General features: G+C 50.7%; 1 protein-coding gene across 1 annotated transcript; it reads left to right on the top strand.

Annotated features, from left to right (window-relative positions):
- Positions 1–281: 281 nt before the first annotated feature.
- On the top strand, positions 282–10,048 carry NR2F1 (nuclear receptor subfamily 2 group F member 1). The gene is made up of 3 exons (XM_040241526.1): positions 282–796; positions 3,302–3,829; positions 8,966–10,048. Exons 1-3 carry the CDS (start codon positions 331–333, stop codon positions 9,244–9,246), a joined length of 1,275 nt encoding a protein of 424 aa, XP_040097460.1. The 5' UTR covers positions 282–330; the 3' UTR covers positions 9,247–10,048.
- The last annotated feature ends 8,861 nt before the right edge of the window (positions 10,049–18,909 follow it).

Here is an 18,909-nt window from a genome sequence, read left to right as displayed (position 1 = left end):
GGGGGAGCCTGAGAGCCTGGGGGGGCTGCAAAAAGAGAGAAAGAAAACAGCAGGAAGCACAACAAAACGCCAGCAGGGCGGGCGGGCGCGCAGCAGCAGCAGCGGGGCGGCCGAGGCAGTAGCGGCGGCGGCGGCGGCGGCGGCGGCGGCGGAGGCAGCAGCCAGTGCCCGGCTCGGGCTCGGCTCCCGCGACCCCGGGGCGCCGGGCGGGCCCCCCGCCCCCGCCCCCTCCCCCCTTCCCCTTCCCCTTCCCCTCCCAGCGCGCCCGCGCGCCCCGCGGCCCTAGGCGAGCAGCTCGGCTCCCCCCCAGCGCTCCCCGGGCCCAAAGATATGGCAATGGTAGTTAGCAGCTGGCGAGATCCGCAGGACGACGTGGCCGGGGGCAACCCCGGCGGCCCCAACCCCGCAGCGCAGGCGGCCCGCGGCGGCGGCGGCGGCGCCGGCGAGCAGCAGCAGCAGCAGGCGGGCTCGGGCGCGCCGCACACGCCGCAGACCCCGGGCCAGCCCGGAGCGCCCGCCACCCCCGGCACGGCAGGGGACAAGGGCCAGGGCCCGCCCGGCTCGGGCCAGAGCCAGCAGCACATCGAGTGCGTGGTGTGCGGGGACAAGTCGAGCGGCAAGCACTACGGCCAATTCACCTGCGAGGGCTGCAAAAGTTTCTTCAAGAGGAGCGTCCGCAGGAACTTAACTTACACATGCCGTGCCAACAGGAACTGTCCCATCGACCAGCACCACCGCAACCAGTGCCAATACTGCCGCCTCAAGAAGTGCCTCAAAGTGGGCATGAGGCGGGAAGGTGAATATTTCTTCCGTGCTTTTTCTCCCGGAGCTTCGCCCGCCTCCCCGGCCCTCTCTCTCTCTCTCCCTCTCTCGCGGGGGTGGCTGCTGTCTGGGGCTGGGGCTCCTGCGGTCCCGGCCCGTCCCAGCTCCCCCCGGTCCCCGTAGCCTTCCTCCCCCCGGCGTCTCCCCCACCCCACCCCCTACCCCCCACCCCAGCTCGCTGCTGCTGTCTCCCCCTCCCGGTCTGCGGTCGTCTCCCCAGCTTCTCCACCCCGCCCGCTGCCTGCTCGGGACGGTGCCCCTAGGATCGTGAGCTGTGCTGGAAAATCCCCTCCCTCTGTCTTGGATGTGCTCGGTGTGTGTCTCTTTCCCGCGTGTGCGTGAGGATGCTTGGAGCTGTGCTGGCATGAACTTGGGGGGAGGGCTGCTTATTGCCCCCAGAAAACTCGGTTTCTGTGGTTTTTGTGTTTTTGTTCTTTTTCATTCCCCTTTCCTCTCCACGTCTTCATTGCCCTTTATTTAAGATGGGGGAGGGCTGGAGGAGACTGGAGGATTCTGAACCATAGATCCCTGACTGCATCATCCTTTTGGAAGCGTAGCTTGGAAAAAGAGGAGTGAGATTTATTGCACTTGTAGTTCTAATTAGGAGGGAAGGGGGGGCGAGGGGGGGCTTCTGGCCTGTTCACTGGTTCCCTCTCCTCTCCACCGAGCTGGGGCCGCCTCCTCCAGAGCTGTGGCCTTGTTTTCACCCCTCTACTTTCAAAGGAAAGTTTGTGACTGAACCGTGCTTTCACAGTCGTGTCATTTTTTTTTTAAAGCATGATACTCGTTTTATTTCTTCATCAAACTCCACCCTCTGTTTAAATACTGCATACAAATTACAATTTACAACGGCATTTACCGATCCTTCTGATTTGGCTATAATGCATAGACTGCAGCTGGCATGAGCTTCGACATCATTTAATCCCTGTGTTGTATGGCTTTGGTTTCTTTTAACACAACTTTTGATGTTGTATTTAGATATGCTTCATGTTCATGTGGCAAGAAATGCAGCACTTTTCTTATAAATATATCTAGCCATTTACAGTTAAAGTTTATCTCCTGACAATCATTAAAGATGTCTTATAGTCAAATTAGCAAACCAGTCAATTTTGCAGAATGCAGATTACTTCTTCTTGTAATTGACTTTAAAATTATATTTTATATGCCACAAGAAAAGAAATTGAATTTCTTCAGATCTCAAGGAGCAGGCAAATATGACGACTTCATTTCTAGCTCCAGGGAGATTTTATAGGCATCTGAAGAAAAAAAAAAAACTTTGAATTGTACTCTCATTTAATTGAAAAATAACTGCCAAGTTCAAAACTATAATTAGAAAAAAGTATTCTAGCCAGTTATGTTTTAAGAGTTTAAATTGCATTGAGGCTTGCATTAAAATGAGAATCAGTGCAAACTTAAGAAAATAGTGTACAACCTGAAGTAAGAAAGCTACATCTACATGGACATATCTATATTAATTTGTTGGGGGGGGGGAGAGTTCAGTAGCCCTAACTTTTCCTAAAGTTGTCTTTGTTTACATGGCAATTTAAAATGCTGGCACTGTTGAAGTAAAACATATACATAAAAAAAAAAAAAAACTTTGGTCAGCTTTAAGAACTCAAAGCATGCTTACGTTCTGCATTCAGATGGTTAATGAATCCAGTGTTTTTGCAGTTGCAAGCTCGTGCATTCACTGGGCAAAAGCTGGCTGCAGGTTGCTGTGGCACCTCACAGGACAGACATTAATTATATTTTCCACTTTTTTCAATAATGTTTGGCTACTGTAAGTTCAACTTCTTTCTTGATTTTTTTTTCAATTTTCTGTTGCTTTTAACAGTGAGAACTTTGTGTGGGGTGATGGGGGGGAGGGTATAGGGGAGGGGTGCAGGATACTTGTTTTCTATTTAAAAGTTGTAAGTGGTGAGTAGGGTATGTAACTTCTGTCTATTTTAAGGATAATTCCATAGCATTTTTAGAGAATATGGAAATGTTTTGAATAAAACCTGCTTGCTTGCAAATGAAGAGGCAGCTAGGCATGTGCCTAGAACTACAACCTTTTCTCTGGTTTCGCCTGGTTTTTGTTTTTGTTTTACCCTGATTGGGTTCCTTCTGGAGGGGTGAGTGGGATGTCATTCATCTGCGTGTGACCTGGTGGTGGTCGAGGGGTTGGGGTGCACTTTCTCGGTCAGGCTGGGCTGGCGGGGGAAGCCCTTAACTCAGGCCTAGTTCTGCCTGGGTCTGGGGTGGACAAGAGCGCCCGAGATGGCCGGGCGGACCGAGCCACGGAGCTGGAGGGCTTCACCCCCACGCCGTCTTCCTCTGGGTGTGGGCCGGGAGTGAAGGCCAGCGCCAAGGAAGATGCTCGGCGCTGGTGGCCGCGGGGACGAGCCTCCGCATTGTGTCGGTGCGCTGCGGGGCGGCCCGGGCTGTTCGCAAGCCCCCTGGATGCACATTGCCTCTTTTCTCTCTTTCTTTTTGTCAGCGGTTCAGCGAGGAAGAATGCCTCCCACTCAACCCAATCCAGGCCAGTACGCACTCACCAACGGGGACCCCCTCAACGGCCACTGCTACCTGTCCGGCTACATCTCGCTGCTGCTGCGCGCGGAGCCCTACCCCACGTCGCGTTACGGCAGCCAGTGCATGCAGCCCAACAACATCATGGGCATCGAGAACATCTGCGAGCTGGCCGCGCGCCTGCTCTTCAGCGCCGTCGAGTGGGCCCGCAACATCCCCTTCTTCCCGGATCTGCAGATCACCGACCAGGTGTCCCTGCTCCGCCTGACCTGGAGCGAGCTGTTCGTGCTCAACGCAGCCCAGTGCTCCATGCCGCTGCACGTGGCGCCGCTGCTGGCCGCCGCCGGCCTGCACGCCTCGCCCATGTCCGCCGACCGCGTCGTGGCCTTCATGGACCACATCCGCATCTTCCAGGAGCAGGTGGAGAAGCTCAAGGCGCTGCACGTCGACTCGGCCGAGTACAGCTGCCTCAAAGCCATCGTGCTGTTCACGTCAGGTGAGGCTGCGGCCGCTGGGAGGGCCAGGCAGGCGCCGGCAGCGCCCGCCCGCCGGCCCCGCGCCGAGCCGCGGCTCCCGGGGCGGCCAGGGCCCTCGTCGGTCCGCGGGAGGCCGGGCCGGGCCCGGAGCCTGCGGTGCCCGCGCGAAGGAAGCGGCTGGTGGCGCCGCTGCCATCTTGGGAGCGCGGCGGTGCGGGAGACGAGGCGGTGCGGCTGCGGGCCGCTCGGTGGCCCGGCTCGGCCCGGTCCAGCGGCCTGGAGCCCCGCGCGGGGCGGCGGCGGCGGCGGGTGCGTGTCTGGCCGGGTGCGGGGGGGGGGGGTGACGGGGAGGCGGTGCCGTGAATCCGTCTGGCTGCGCGCGTGTGTGCGGTGTGCATGTGTGTGCGATGTGTGTGTGCGCGCGTGTGTGCCGGAGCTCGGCGTTTCTGGGGGAGGAGAGGAAAGGAAGGGAACGTGGGAATGTGGCTTTCTCCTCTGCGTGGCACGCTCCCTGGCTGAGTTTCCCGACACAGTGAGACACACACACACGGAGAGGTGGCAAGAGAAGAATCCGCGCAAATAAATCATAAATAATCCCGCTTTATGGCTGCCTGATTTTCCCTTATCGGAAACCATTCATGTTTGCAGTTGCTGAGGTTATTGAGGGTCGTAAAAAATGGATTCGATCTAAACAAGAAAGATAAAAAACAAAAGCAATGCCGGAGAACCCGCAAGTATGCGAGGATTCCCGCCCGGAGATAAATCTCATAGCCCATGCGAAGCGCACGAACGTTGGAAATTTAACAGAGTGCCTTAAAAATATCAAATTAAATGTAGGCAGTGGTAACATGCATGTTAACAATTTCTCTTATGATAGATGGTTCAAATTAACTTCCAGGAAAGTGCATTAGCGTAGCCTTTGAAGGCTCTCGTCTGAGCCTCTGAGAACACTGCCCCCCTTTTATTATTGTAACCTGCAAGAGGGAAACATATAAACACCCAGGACAGCAGGTAATGGGGGGAATTATAAACAAAGCCAGAAAGGACGATGGTGGGGAACAGAGCTGCTCAGACTGGGTCTCCGGCCTTGCCCACTGTGAGTAGAGTTAGCTGCCGTTTTTTACCACCGTTATTGGCGCTATTGTTTTTAATTCCTCCATTCAGAGAACAAATAAACCATCCTAATAAATCTATCCTAGAGCCAGTACCTCCAAAGGCCAAATTAAAACCATTCTTGAGCAGGGATGGCAAAACCCCTCTCCCAAGGCCTTGCTGAACAGTAAGCAGTGGTATAATCTATCAATATTTCCTGGCTTTCATGCGTGAAGAATCGTATTTACATTGTATTAAAATGACTCTTAAATTTGCACAATATTGTAATGTAGCAAATGTAGTATTAATATCGATCTGAACAGCAGATAATTTATTTAGACAAGAGCATCTCATTTGTATGCAGGGTGGCCTGAGCCGTGGACTTGGACTGCCCCCCTTTTACTTTCAGTGCAAATGCAGGTCTGCTAGTGGGAGAGGGAGTTATTCTTTGCAAGAGGATAAAGTGAGAACCTTAAAACAAATGGAAGATTTATTGAATCGCCTCCTCGGTGTGTGAATGTGTTTTATCTTAATAAGTCTTCTTGATGGAAACGTGTTTTTCAAAAGTGACAAAGAGCCTGGGAAGTAGCGACCCGGCTGCTTTAGTTCTGGCAGGCCTAGGGCCTGGCTGGCTCTCCACTACCCAGCTCTTTAGCCAAATTAATCAGGAAGCAAGCCAGTGTCGGGGAAGCTGGGGTTTTAAAATCTCACCCAGTGAGGTGTCTTGAAGCAGAAATGTGACTTGGAGCTGGACAGAGGTCTTCTCAAGCAAAGTCTCCCTCCCTTTTCCTTGTCCCCTCCTAAGATTCTTTGAACCCCCTTGACTTTTCTGATCTCCTGCCCTTTCCCAGAGAGAGGCGAGGACCGTGCAGGCTGCAGGGAAGATTGTGGAATTATTCATGCTTTTCTTTCAACTTTCCATCCTAAAATGTCCCTGTGAAAAGTCTTCCTTTTTTTAAAAAAAGAAAGTTTTCCCAAAGACATTTCTTAAACCAAGTCTTCAAGGTGCAGAGGAGGCCAAGAAGTGAACAATGACATTATTTTGTTGGGAAAATTGCAAGACTATCTGAAAATGGAAATAGAGCTGTCAGTAGTAATTCACCCCCCCTCCTCCATATAACACATTTCCACTTTTGACTAAACTTGTTTTGATTGCTAGCCAGAAGGGAATTCATGGGAAGCCTTCTCAAAGTCATCCAACTTTTAAGCAAACTTTGAATGATGGAAAAGACAGTTTTAGACATATTGTCCAACGAGGTTTGCTCCGGCTAAGTATTTGAAGCTGGCACGGGGGTTCCCTGTGGTGGTTTTCACATTTGGCCTCCGGATGGTATGTTTAATCCTTAATATTCTGGACGGCATCCAAGGACGAGGTCATGACCTGAACTTACTTTAAAAAAAAATTCATTAATTCATACACCTAAATATTCTCTCAAATAAATGAGACTTTCCCTGAAAGGAGCCATCTAGTTAACATAAATACAATAAATCCATTTTCAGCACAATAATAACTTTGATTTCTAGTTATGGCAGCTGATTACATCTATATTTCCTGAACACTAAACTCTTCTGAATGCACAACATGAAATACATTCTCTGCACTACAAAGGCTAAGCCGGGAAGGCCTGAGCGGTAATGGTTATTTATTTACATAATTTCTTTTCCATACACTGTAGAAGAAATATCGAGGGTTCCCACATTGACACTCCCATATAAAAAGCGAGACATGGATTTTGCACATTCTGCCTCCTTTTCTTATCTGGGGTATAACTCATGGAGTGTAAATATATACTCGATCTCAACCCCTGCTCACCTAGTTTTGCTACCTCAACCACCTACTTGGTCTGAGAGCTCACACTGTCACTCCACAGTTGGGGGAATCCTGTGGCAGAAATATCTGGAGTAGGAATTAATATCTAGAGTAGGAAGCCAGACCCAGTCTAGGGCTCCTGCCCTGGAGGAGGCCACAGTGCTGGCCGGCTGGCACTTTGCAGCAGGGGCCCAGTTACAGGCATCCTACCTTCAAAGCAGGAAAGAACCCTGACGAGGAAGCCAACACAGGACCCAGGCTCGCCTTTCCAGCTCCCTTGGAGTTGCCTAGCTGGGGGACAGGTAGTGACCTTGCACGCTAGAGGCCCTAAGTGTAAACATCAGATACATATTTTACAGATCCAAAGAGATGCCATGTGGGTCTTTAAAAAAAAAAAAAATCTGCTGGGGTGCCAGTGAGTCCCTTGCATGCTGCTTTCTCTAAGTCTGAGTGGGATCCTGTGCCATAAGGGTCAGATAAAGCCTGTAAAGCAAGATATATGTAAATATGAGTCTGCCCAGGGGTCATAGAGCAGGATCAGGTTAACCTGCAGAGCTAAGGGCAGACCTCAGGGTCCCCTCTCCAAGCACTGAAGCACCAAAGTGCTCCTGCCCCTAGCCTGCTAGCCATAAAATCTCCCTGACTTCCCAAGTCAGGCTAGTGTGGATGCAACCGAATGGCTGGCTGGAGTCATTAGACATCTGAGAGGAACCCAATCTGGATCCGGGGTCAAAGGAGACCTGCCTCAGAAGTTCTTGAATTATCACTAGTTTTATTTGTATTTTTGCTCAAGGCCATAGCCTTGTAGATGAAGGTGTTAGAATGCTTTGTAAGTCCCAGTTCTTGAAATAGAGACATAAAGCTCAAGAAACTCAACAGACACAGGTTCCGCTTTGAATCATTCTCTGTGTCATCTTTGCATTACACTTGCCCATTCACAATTAGATGGTGTCCTTTGTGGGCAGGAGGCATCGCCATGCATGCATTTCTTCACAGATCTATCTATATATTAGCAAACTCCGCCTTTGATCTCTAGTCAACCTCCTGACTGGCTAAGGGCTCCTCTGTGATCTTCCTGTTTTTTTTAAATATTTATTATTAATACAGGAAACAACATGGGTGTTTGAACTAGGAGAAGAAGCCTTCGCTTCCTGTGATTCCACCTTCCCCTCCACTGGCTTGCCTCTGATTAATTGATACAGTATAAGCTGCTGTCTCAAAATATTTTCAGTAGACCAAGAAGAGCCGCTGGTTGACATGAGATTAAACACACAGGTTTTCAAACGTTTCCTTGCATATAAGTGCATTTTTCTCTTAGTCCTGTGACAGAAAGCCTGTCTCCCCAAATCCTCCTTCAGCCCCCACTGCCCAGTTCTCAAGCAGCAGCAGCAGCTGCCCCCAGCCCAGCTTTGTGTCTGATCGCTGAAGTTGTCTCCTTTCTGCAGCCTGAAGTAACTAAGCCATATTCCTTCTGATTATTATACAGCTTACAGAGATGTGACCAGTTTTCAATTACTTGATCTAAGGCACCGATAGAAGCGTTCACCCTCACTAAGGATTTGCTGCAGACTTCTTGCTTGCATAGATAGTGGATCGCAAATCCTATCTTGCTAAAGTCTGGACTTGATCTGATTGCAGGCACTGCCAGCCTACGATTCCTTACCCCCCTCCCATGCGTCTTCTGTGCACCACACAATCTAGGTTCTTCTGCTTGGGGTGCTTTGGGTTTGAGAGAGGGACTCCCAAGAAGTGTTTTAGAGCCGCCTCCAGGCTGCCTATTTCTTCAGAGCTCCTGGACACCCCCAAAATCCAGGGCAAAGGGGGCAGAAGTCCTTCCTTTAATGAGCACAGCCGAAAAGATGCTCCCCTGCAGGCAGAGGCCAGGTTGCTCCGTATAGCAAACATGGCTCCAGCATCGTACATTATTTAACCCAAAGGTGAAAGAGGAAACACAAAGGAACTAGAGAGAGTGTGTCTGCAAGTGTGCGCTCCTCTCTTCGGCTCCCCTAGGCTCGGTGGGGGTTTGATTTATATTTTTATTGGTCTTGCGGGCTGGGGGGAAGGAAATAGGGAAGAAGGAGTAGGGAGCCACAGGGAGGATTTTTCTTTTTCTCCAATTTTTTTTTTATTACCCCTTTGCTTCTTATTAAAAAAAAAAAAAAAAAGGAATGGCGTGTTGTTTGTGACCTTGCTGGTGGCTGACCTAACCGTGTGCCCCTCCCCTGATCTCTCCTTGCTGTGGCCGCGCGGGCAGATGCCTGTGGCCTGTCGGATGCGGCCCACATCGAAAGCCTCCAAGAGAAGTCGCAGTGCGCGCTGGAGGAATACGTGAGGAGCCAGTACCCTAACCAGCCCAGCCGCTTCGGCAAACTGCTGCTGCGGCTGCCCTCGCTGCGCACAGTGTCGTCCTCCGTCATCGAGCAACTCTTCTTCGTCCGTTTGGTAGGTAAAACCCCCATCGAAACTCTCATCCGCGACATGTTACTATCCGGGAGCAGCTTCAACTGGCCTTACATGTCCATCCAGTGCTCCTAGACCTTGGGCGCTTCCCACCTGCCCCCAGCCCCTAGAGACTCACAGCACCGGCGGGGGGCCGTGGACTCCAAAGCCGCGGAGACACCAGGCGGCCGATGCAGGGTGCGGCAGGGCCGGGCAGGCGGGGAGGAGGGCCGGGGGGCGACAGGAGCCGCCCACCGCGCAGACAGGCAAACCGAAGCTGCAAACCTGGAGGAAAAAAAAAGAGAGAGAGACTCTTTTTAGTATCAGATCCGGGAACACGTTGGAAAGGAAAGAAAACAGACCCTTGTGTCTGGTGAGAAAAAGAAAACCAATTTGGGAAGAGAGGACCATGAAAATTTTACTAAAACAGAAGGAGACTAATGGACCTTCCAGGATTTATTGTGGACGAATGTGGATATATTCTGTACAGAAAACAACACCCATGAAAGTGGACGGAATCCTCTTTAGAAACACACACACACAGACACACACACCACACACACACAGACATTGTTATTCATTTTGTAAAATACTAGTCTTTATTTTCATTTTTTTGTAAAATTTAAACATCGTATGCACATAAAAAAAAGAAACAAGAATTAGGGGAAAATAACATTTTCCAAATAATTATAAAAAATTGTCCTGTGTCTATGTATCTATATCTGTTTTGTATTTTTTTCTGGTTCCAAACCAGATTTCCTGTGATTCTATACTAATAATTTTTGATATAACCCTTTGCTTCTTATAATGAGTGCGATATATGTTGTCGAGGCTGTTCTTCAAGAATTAAAATCGAAGTGAAAATTTAAACAAAAAATAAAAAGAATTTAGCAAAACCTACGTGTCTGGTTGCTTGACAGATGTCATCAGTGCAAGAGAACCCTCCAATTAATTTCCACTCCAATTATTATTAGAATGGGGGAGAGAGGGGGGCAACTTTAAGGTTCATTACCAAGTTGGCTAGATTTATTTCCTAAAACCAAGGAGCTGCTTTGGGATTGTAAGTGTAGAAGCCCAGGCTCTGCGCGGGACAGAGTGGGCAGGGAGAGTGCCCTTCGGTGCAGGTGTGGGCAGCAGCTATGGTGACCTTGTAGGTGGTGGGCAGCCAGCACCCAGCTGTCCGGGAGGCTGGGACAGACCAGGCCCCCGTAGGGTGGAGTCTGTGCCGCCAGCTTCAGCCTCTGCAGATGGGAGCATGCCTGGCTGGAGAGGCATGGAGCCCTAGACATAGGGGTTTCAGAACAGAAAGATGCCTCTGCACTTGGCTGTGACTAGAGGCTCAGCCTCTTCCTAGCTCTTCTCTAGAGAGAACTGGGGTCTCAGCTGTGTGTGAGCCCTGGCTTTGCCCTCCCTATGGTTTGCTAAAGAGCTGGCTATGCTTTGCCCTTCACTCCAGACCCTGTGACAGGGGTTCCCTGGAGGGCCCTCCAAGCTCCATTGGACATCTGGAAGGGCTCCCCCTGTGGCACTTAGACTTGTGGACCTGGAACCTGGGGGTCCGGGAGCTGGACTGGAGCTGCTGATTTTTTTGAGAAGCTTCATTGAAGTCCTAGTGGACTTTTCAGGGCAGAAACCTCCTCCTGAGGCCTCTACTTCGGGGTGCGAGGGAGGGTGCTCTCTGTAACAGCTTTCAGAGCATGAATGTTTTATAGGATCTGAGTTGGCACTGCAAGAACACACATAGCCAAGGGAACTTTTTCTTAATGTATTAATAAAGCCAGGTCTTTTAAAATAACACCTCTTTGCTTCTCCCCTCACCTTCTCCCCCAGCCCCAAACAGCCATGGATGAGGCCAAAGCTATACTTTCAGAAGTCAGTGGCAAAGTTTGCTCTCAGTTTGCTGTCTAGAAGTTTCCAGGTGGCTCCAGTCCACCTAAAGTTGTAATGTTCCGGGTGTGGTGCAGCCTGGCACCACTTTCTATGAAGAAGCCCCTGCAGGTCTGCCCGGAGATGGGCCTGAGCCCTAGGACAGCTAGACTGATGAGGTGTGTGGGTGTGGAAAGCCCCCCTGGGGCCACTGGGTCCCTCCTGCCTTCCTGCAGGTCCCACCCAGCTCTGGGCCTTCATCCTTTGCACCACACCCAGGGACAATGTTTTTGGGGGCCTAGGCTGAATCCTTTGCAGGCTGGGCACCCAAGGCAGGAGGGGTGTGGGAAGAACTCATATTCAACCGCAGACCACCTCCCAGGAAGTCTCACTGGGCCTTCCTGGGGGCAATGCTGGGGGCGGGGGAGGGGAGCTGAGTTGCCTCCAAACTCTCACCCATCTTCCCTGCCTTTCTTGAAATGAGATGTAAATATATTCATTACAGTGTGATCCCTCTGATGAAAACAGATAAACATTTTCCTAGGTCAGAAACATATTTTTCAATTAATTTCAATATGGAGGTACAAGGCACCCAGTGTGGGACTGGTCCCGGAAACCAAGGTCCCGGTAACCAAGGTCCCAGTGTTGGAAGCACTTGTTTCAGGGGGTCCGGGGGAGACAGTACTAACTTGGCTCTTGCTGGACAGGGCCAGGGACATTGCCTACAGCTGGCAGGATCCCAGTGACCTTTCTAAATAAGCCTGGGCCTAAACTGGGTGGGGGCGGGTGGGCAGAGGACCAGCACAGCATAGGAAGGAGACCTGGCCTTCCCGGGGTCTCACGGAGTCCTTCACAGGCTTGGTCTAGGAACCTGGAGGCTCGGTGCAAAGTAGAAGTAAGAGATGCTCTGCTCGGTTCTCAGGCAGCCCCACCTGGGGGGCTGCAGGTAGGGGGTTTCCATCTGCCATCTCCTGGGTGGCTGTGGCGGTCCCCCCTCCGTAGACATACGGAGACAGTCATCTTAAGAGGTCTCTGTATCTCAACCAGAAACATGGAGCCTCCTGGGGACTCTGAGGCCCTGTGGGCGCCCCCCCTCCACCCCCCGCAGAGCCGGACAGGGGGCGCGCTGTCCGCCCGTCGAGGCTTTCATCTCTCAGGGCGCGCGCAGTCCAGCCGCAGGAATCTGCTCGCACTAAGGGAAGGTTTAGGAACTGAGATGGAGTCACCGGTTGAGGCTTCCGACGACCAGGAAGACTTGTCTCTGCTCCCAGCCATCTAAACGCTCCTTGGCCCAGCTGACCCGTGGCCGGTGCGGGGCGGGGGTTTCGGGGAGTTGTTAGGGGATGCGCGGTGCGGGGGGCGGGGGTAAGGGCCGGTCGCCCCAAGGAGGAGCAGCCCAGGAAAGGCCGGGGTGGCCGTGCTCTAGATCCTGGACGTCCTCAAACCCTGGGAGCCACTGGGCAGAAGGCCGCCTGGACCGGCCGCACCCGGGCGTCTCTGCCTTGGGTGGCCGCCTGGAGGCCCCTGAGCAGCGAGCCGCGTTGGAGCAAGAGGCGCCAGGAGGAGCCCTGGGCCCCGGGTGTGAGGCCCGCGGGCAGGTGTAGGTCAGACTGGCCGCTGGGGGTGCTCGGAGAGCGGAGCTGGTGTCACTGGGGGGTGGGGAAGTGTAGAACCAACAGCCCCCCACCCCGCCCACCCAGGGCCAGAGGAAAGCCATCTTAACAGGTGGAGAGCGGCCCACACAAGGTGACTTCCTTCTGGAAATTACCTGTGACATCTAAAAGCCAAGCGTTCCCTTTTCTAACCCAAACACTTGCTGGGTGATTGAGAATCTGAGGGGCCTTTGAAGTCGGTTTAAACTACTTTAGCCACCCAGCTTTGCTGAAAACATCAAAAAAAAGACTGTCTTGGGGCTGGCTCTCCTCCAGGAATCTCTAGGGACCCGGGGCTGCGGCCCTCAGCCGCCGTGGAAGGACAAGGACCGGCCTAAGGGAGTTAAAATCTGACCTTTGCCCCCGACACGCACAACTCAACCTGCGACAGGCCTGGCCGAAAGCCCTGGGGTGGGGGATGGGCCCACACCCCCACACCCCGGACCACCTAGGGCTTCTGGAACTCTGCCCCTCGGGGGGGGGGGTTCAGGCTCACGGGTCTCTGGCGGCTGCAAAGGGGGTCGGTCCGCTCCTGGAAGCCCCGCGGGCCAACTCTGCGCGAGGAGCGCCGAGGATCTGCAGTACCCCCGCACCCAAGGCTACCTGAGCTAGTCTGCTTGAAACAGGCAAAAGTTGATTTTTATTTATTTTTTGAATCCTCCTTCTCCACTTCCGCTGGTAGGCAGTCCTTCTATCTCTTACAGCGGCAGCATCACCTCGTAAGCTTCTGGATGTCTCAGAACACATCACCTGAACGTCTCCGCAGTGGGAAACCACGAAGGAGCGCTGGGGAGGGGGTTGCGGGGAAACCCAAGTGGAGAACTAATAAAACTCTTGTTAGAGGGCCTGCTCCGATCCGTGGCGTCACTGGGCCTTTTGCTCGGAAAGCCAAAGAGTTGTATTCCTAAATGAGTTAAAGACCCATTTACCTCTGTCGTGTTCTATTCATCAAGCCCCAAGTTGAGAGTTCCTAACATGAAACTATTTGTTTGCTTACACAACCAGCTGGGCGCAATTTCACGTCTGAGATATCTATCTGAAAGCGCCCCTCATTTATTATCTCTCCTTGTCAGCGAATCCATTTTCCAGCTCCCCCTCCCCCCTTTGGACTTTATTTATTTATTTAGGGGGTGGGGGGGGTGACTCCTCTGCCTGGGAGGACCTGGGTCTGGAAGGCTCCCAGGGGAGTGGCCGCTCCTACCCGGTGTCTGCGTGGACCAGGGGCGCGAAAGGCGCGTTCGCCGCCACCGCTGACCCCGGCGGCCGGCGGGTGGGCCCGCCCGGAGACGACAGAACTGCCTTTCTGCCTGGATGTCCTCCCCGCTAGCTCGTCCCAGAGTCAGCCACAACCACCTGTGCGAGGCAGGGGTGGGAGGAGGCCGGCCCGGGGAGTTCACGAGCCTCTCTTCCGGAGTGGGGGACCCGAGATACGAGATATGATCCGGATTTGAGAGATGCTTTACTCAAAGCCTCACCTAGTCCCGTGGGGCCAATTTCTTCTCCGGGGGCCCCGGAGCGCGGAGTGAGTAACCAAGACGTAAATAGTTGTGTGATGGGCTGGGGGAGGAGGTGCGGGGTGGGGTGGGGTGGGGTTCGGGGGGGGGGGGGACGCAGCGCATTTATTGTGTGTGCTGAGGGAAGAAGGTTGCACGTGGTTTCAATTTTGAAGCACAAAGAAATAACTGGCAATGCAGAAAATAGGTTTATGAATGTAATTGAGAGGAAAGAAAACAATTAATACGGTGCAAGGTTGCACACTCGGTTGGCCACCCCTCACCTTCTCCTCTACCCCAATTTTGAGCAATCCGGGATCATGGGAATAGAGTGGATCCAGGCAGTTGGAGCCAGCTGACAAGGCAACCCCTGAAGGAGATCACAGTGATGGGTGGATAATGTGTCTATCCATCTCCTAGTCGGCTGAGGCCTCCTCCAACCCAGCTGAGAGAGAGAGATCAAATCCCCAAGCCCAAGGTATAAAAGAGCCCCAGTAGTGAAGGTGGAAAGGAGAAAGGGGTGTCTGTAACCGAGAGGAGGGAGGAAGAGAGAGAGATAGCCAGGGATTTCTTTAAGACAGACCAGGCTGGTCTCCGCAAGCTATCCTATTGTGTTGATTTAGGAAGACATTTGCTGTATATAACGTTTAACGCTGATAATATCATTGCACAGCCAGATAAATAAAGCATTGGCCCAACAGTGGGGTCAGCGATCGATCTCTAGGCTCAGAGGAAAAAGGAGAGAGACAGGGTCGTGCACGAGCCTCTGTGTGCTTGTCAGTCGGCATGCATGAGCCTGAGTGTGTGTGAGTGTGAGGGTGTGCGAGAGAGAACCGAGTCTTCAGCTGGCCAAGAGGCTCATTAGCATTCCTAACCCATGGACCTGCGCTGACAACTAACAGAGATATCCCGCTCACCACCAGGCCTCCTCTCCTTTTGTCTTCAGATCTGGAGGAGAAAAAGATTTCTCCGTGGAAGCTGGAGCTTGAACTTATATTTGGTTGTTGGAGATTCTGGGTATTAAAATAAAAGAAAAGAAAAATCCTAGAATCTCGCCTGATCTTTTACTCTGCTTTTAGAAACTTTCATCCCCAAGAAGGAAACTTTTTTGCTGTAATAGGCTTGTTGAAACTCCAAGATTAAATGAGACAGAAAATCCTCTGAAAAATATTTTGCCTTTTCTCCTTGTTGACACACAGAGAGGTGGATGTTTATATGTTTGGCTCACAGACACATGTAAAGCTGGTACTTGTAGTTAAAAGATTTCTAGATTATAGCAACCAGGGGTTGTTTGAGCTTTTTGTTTCTCTTCTTTCTTCAGCTTGCTTTTGTTTTTTTTTTTGCTTTTTGTTTTTTTGTTGTTGTTATGATGAAATTCATTTTATTTTCTATAATAAATACCCTGCTTATTACTTTATCGCTCTTCGTTGTTTAAATGAACTTCTTCCAAGATTAAATAAAATCTAGTTTTTGTACTATCAGAAATAAGCAATTTTAGAGGTCTCCACTATTTTAAGAAACATTTAAAAATAATATTCATTCAAGCAATTTTAATCACCTTACACCTATTTGGGAGAAAAGTGTGTTTTCACCATATTTCACAGGGATAAATATGTATCCACTTTGCTTTCCTAGATCCTCTGCCTTGAACCACCATCAAAGGAGGCAGATAGTGTACAAATTATCCCATGTTGACAGATGTTTGTCACTTAGTAACTTCTTTCCAAGTTTTTTTCCCCTCCCCTAAGCCTTCTTTCCAGCTTGCTTTGTTGTTTTAAAATATGCATGTCTCTCACTGGAATGCCAGTCACGAGTGCAAACTTTGTGTCCAACCTCCCACATGAAATGATCCTTTTAGAGGGAACTCGATATGTCTCAATCTGCACTTCACTCAAAGCCTCTGAGCACCGGCCACTCACTCACTGGGTCCTGGCTCCAAAGTAACTCAGCAGAAACGAGTTTCCTACTAAAAAATCCCCTCGAATGTCTCCCAGGGAAGAAATATAGCTCCTATAATTAAAGGAGGCAACGGCCAGAGGGGGAATGCAGCCGGCAGCCAAAAAAAAAAGTAAGAGTTTTATTTATTTGCTGATTGAACTTGTATTGTCCTGAGCAGCAGGTTTATCCACAATGAAACTCCTGGAGGTGTGTGCACAGGAGGGAGAGGTGGAGAGGAAGGGGAAGGGAGAGATGACATAGAGTGGGGAGAATGGAGTGAAGAGGACAGCTGGGGAAAAGAAAAAACAATCTGTGGGACAATGTAGGGAAATTTCTTTGCACAGGCTTTGAGTAAAAACTTGTAGTGAGAAATATGGGTTGGGGGGGAGCTCAGAGGAGATTAAGGGGTAATTATAGTAAATTCTTGAAAGCAGGGTATCATCAGGAAAAGGGGGACTCTCACTGCTTTCCCTAGAAAAGTAATGTGACAGCAGGAAAATTATTATCGGTGCTGTGTGTGGCGGTTTCGGTATGTGGGGGGTGGAATTATGAAGAGAGGAACCAGAGAGGAGGGAAGAAGTTCCAGGACTCCAAACAGAAGTGTCAGGGAACCAGAAGCCCTCCACACTCCTTGGCAAAAGTTTGCCTAGGAGGTGTGGATGTGAAAGCTACTCTAGAAGACATCATCTTTGCATCTTCCTTTTTTAATTGGTTTCATCAATTGGCGCTCATTCTGGCCTCAGAGCGGCTTCCAGGATGGTTCAGCCCCTGAGATGAAGAACACCTCCCAATCTCTTGGACCACCCCCCACAAGCTCCAAATCAGAAGTACTCAGCCTGAGCAGCTCATTTCTATTAAAAAGGCAAAACTTGAGCACTGATGAAAAACAGATGATTTTTTTTTCCTCCCTCTCTCTCTGAAACAGTTACTCTCTTCTACTGATGTGAAGTGACGTCAGCAAGGCCTGTCCTATCCCCTTGGAGAGAAGGGAGTGAGGAGGAGGGGATGGAAGGAGGGAGCTGAGAGAAAGAGCTAAAGAAAAAGAGAAAAAGCAAACCGGAGGAAGAGAGGACCGCATGGGAATGAGTCTTCTACACTCGGGGGGCCCAGTTCCACCAACAGTGGGCAAAACAATGCTTGCGAAGCCGGGGGTTGGTAGAACACCTTTCTCTCCTCTACCGCGATCTACATATTCTAACATATGGAAAGCTTACAGGCCCGGTGCACTTATAGAAGCCGATAACGCATTAGCTCTCAGCAATATTTACAGCACCACTTTTAATACACACCAGATGGTTCGCGACTGTGCCGCCCCAGCCAGCTCACTCCTCGATTTCACTCGGCGGCACTTTGTTGCAATTACGCTCCATGCTGAGACCAATTTTATTGGTGACCTATTTTTCATATTTTGTAGCATTTTATGTTAAAAAAAAAAACAACACACCTCCTCTCTGGCCTTTTTGTAAAGGGCAGCGCGCAGGAAGGGAGAGCTTAGGAGGACGGCGGGACTGTCTAGGTGGATATTAATATTTATCATGATGTTCCATACCTCGGGTTTAAGTGAGACAACCGGATAGACATAAGTACTCCGGTCATTATGTTTGTTCACTCACCCCCCTGTTTGTCAGACCCCCACGGACTGTCTACACGGCGCGCTTGCCTCCGAGTCAATACATCCGACCATAAATATTGTATTCCATTAATTATCACGCCACTGGCTGAACCCCGGGCGCCGGCGTCCTCGAGCGACGCAGGGCAAATGAGGACGCTTCCTGAGCAGATTTCTAGGCTGGGAACCCGCGGAAATTGCCGCAGAGCCTGGGAATTCCTAGAGCCCGAGCGCCCGGCTCGACTCGGGCTGGGCCCAGACCGGCTGGCTGGGGAGGGAGGCGGCTGCGGAGGCCCGACGCCGCCAGGAGCGCTCAGTACCTGTTATCTTGCCACGCAGAAGGCCACTGGGAGAATCCCATTTGGCACACCGGGAAAGGCTTTCAACTTTATCTCCTGTCATGTAAATATCCCCGAGTGCCCAACTGTGGATTTTGTTTTGCCCGAACAATATAAATATCCTGTTTGCTACCACGCAGGTGTACGCTTCCTAGTCGAACTCTCTCTTTTTTTTTTCTCCCTCGTTTATAGTAACTCTATATACCCCCCACCCCCTGTTTTAAAGAAGAAGAAAAAAATCACAGATGTTTACTTTATGGATATAACCTATACCATGGTTAGGCTGAGAATAATATGCCTCAACTCACAGTCATTTAGCAAATAATAGAGGCGTTCTGGATGCTTTCCAACGTTACACATGTACTTGGTCATAAAATGATACGTGAAAAAATTAACATCTGCTTTCCTAAAATAAAGTGTGCCAAGTAGCTTTTTATGAATGCGTTCCTCATTTTAAAAAGAAATATGGAGAGATAAACTGGCACCCAGATGTATAGCATATTTATAATGGTTTTCGGATTTAAAGGTAGTGTATTCATTGCACAAGGCATTTAAAAACTGATGGTTTAAAAAGCTACTTAACCCCAGACATCTTCGCATCCTGAAGAGTCTTTCACATTTTATTATTTAAAGAGGAATTTGTCATTGTGTATCAAGGCAGAACTACGGCAAGTCCGGGCACTGCAGCCCGAACTCAACAGAAATTCCAACTCGCCTTTTATTTACCTAATTTCTCAGCAAGGTTCCCAGGCCCTTAAGAAGGCAGAGCTGGAAAGTTTAGTTGGGCTCTTTTTTGTTGTTGTTTAATTCCACTATTAGGAAATGAGGCCTACCTTTGAATTATTTCATTAGGGTTTGGCCTT

This window comes from Oryx dammah, unplaced genomic scaffold (genome assembly GCF_014754425.2).
Source record: "Oryx dammah isolate SB20612 unplaced genomic scaffold, SCBI_Odam_1.1 HiC_scaffold_5, whole genome shotgun sequence".
Taxonomy (NCBI): domain Eukaryota; kingdom Metazoa; phylum Chordata; class Mammalia; order Artiodactyla; family Bovidae; genus Oryx; species Oryx dammah.
Note: the sequence above shows the minus strand (reverse complement) of the source record. Positions and strands in the feature narration are given on the sequence as shown.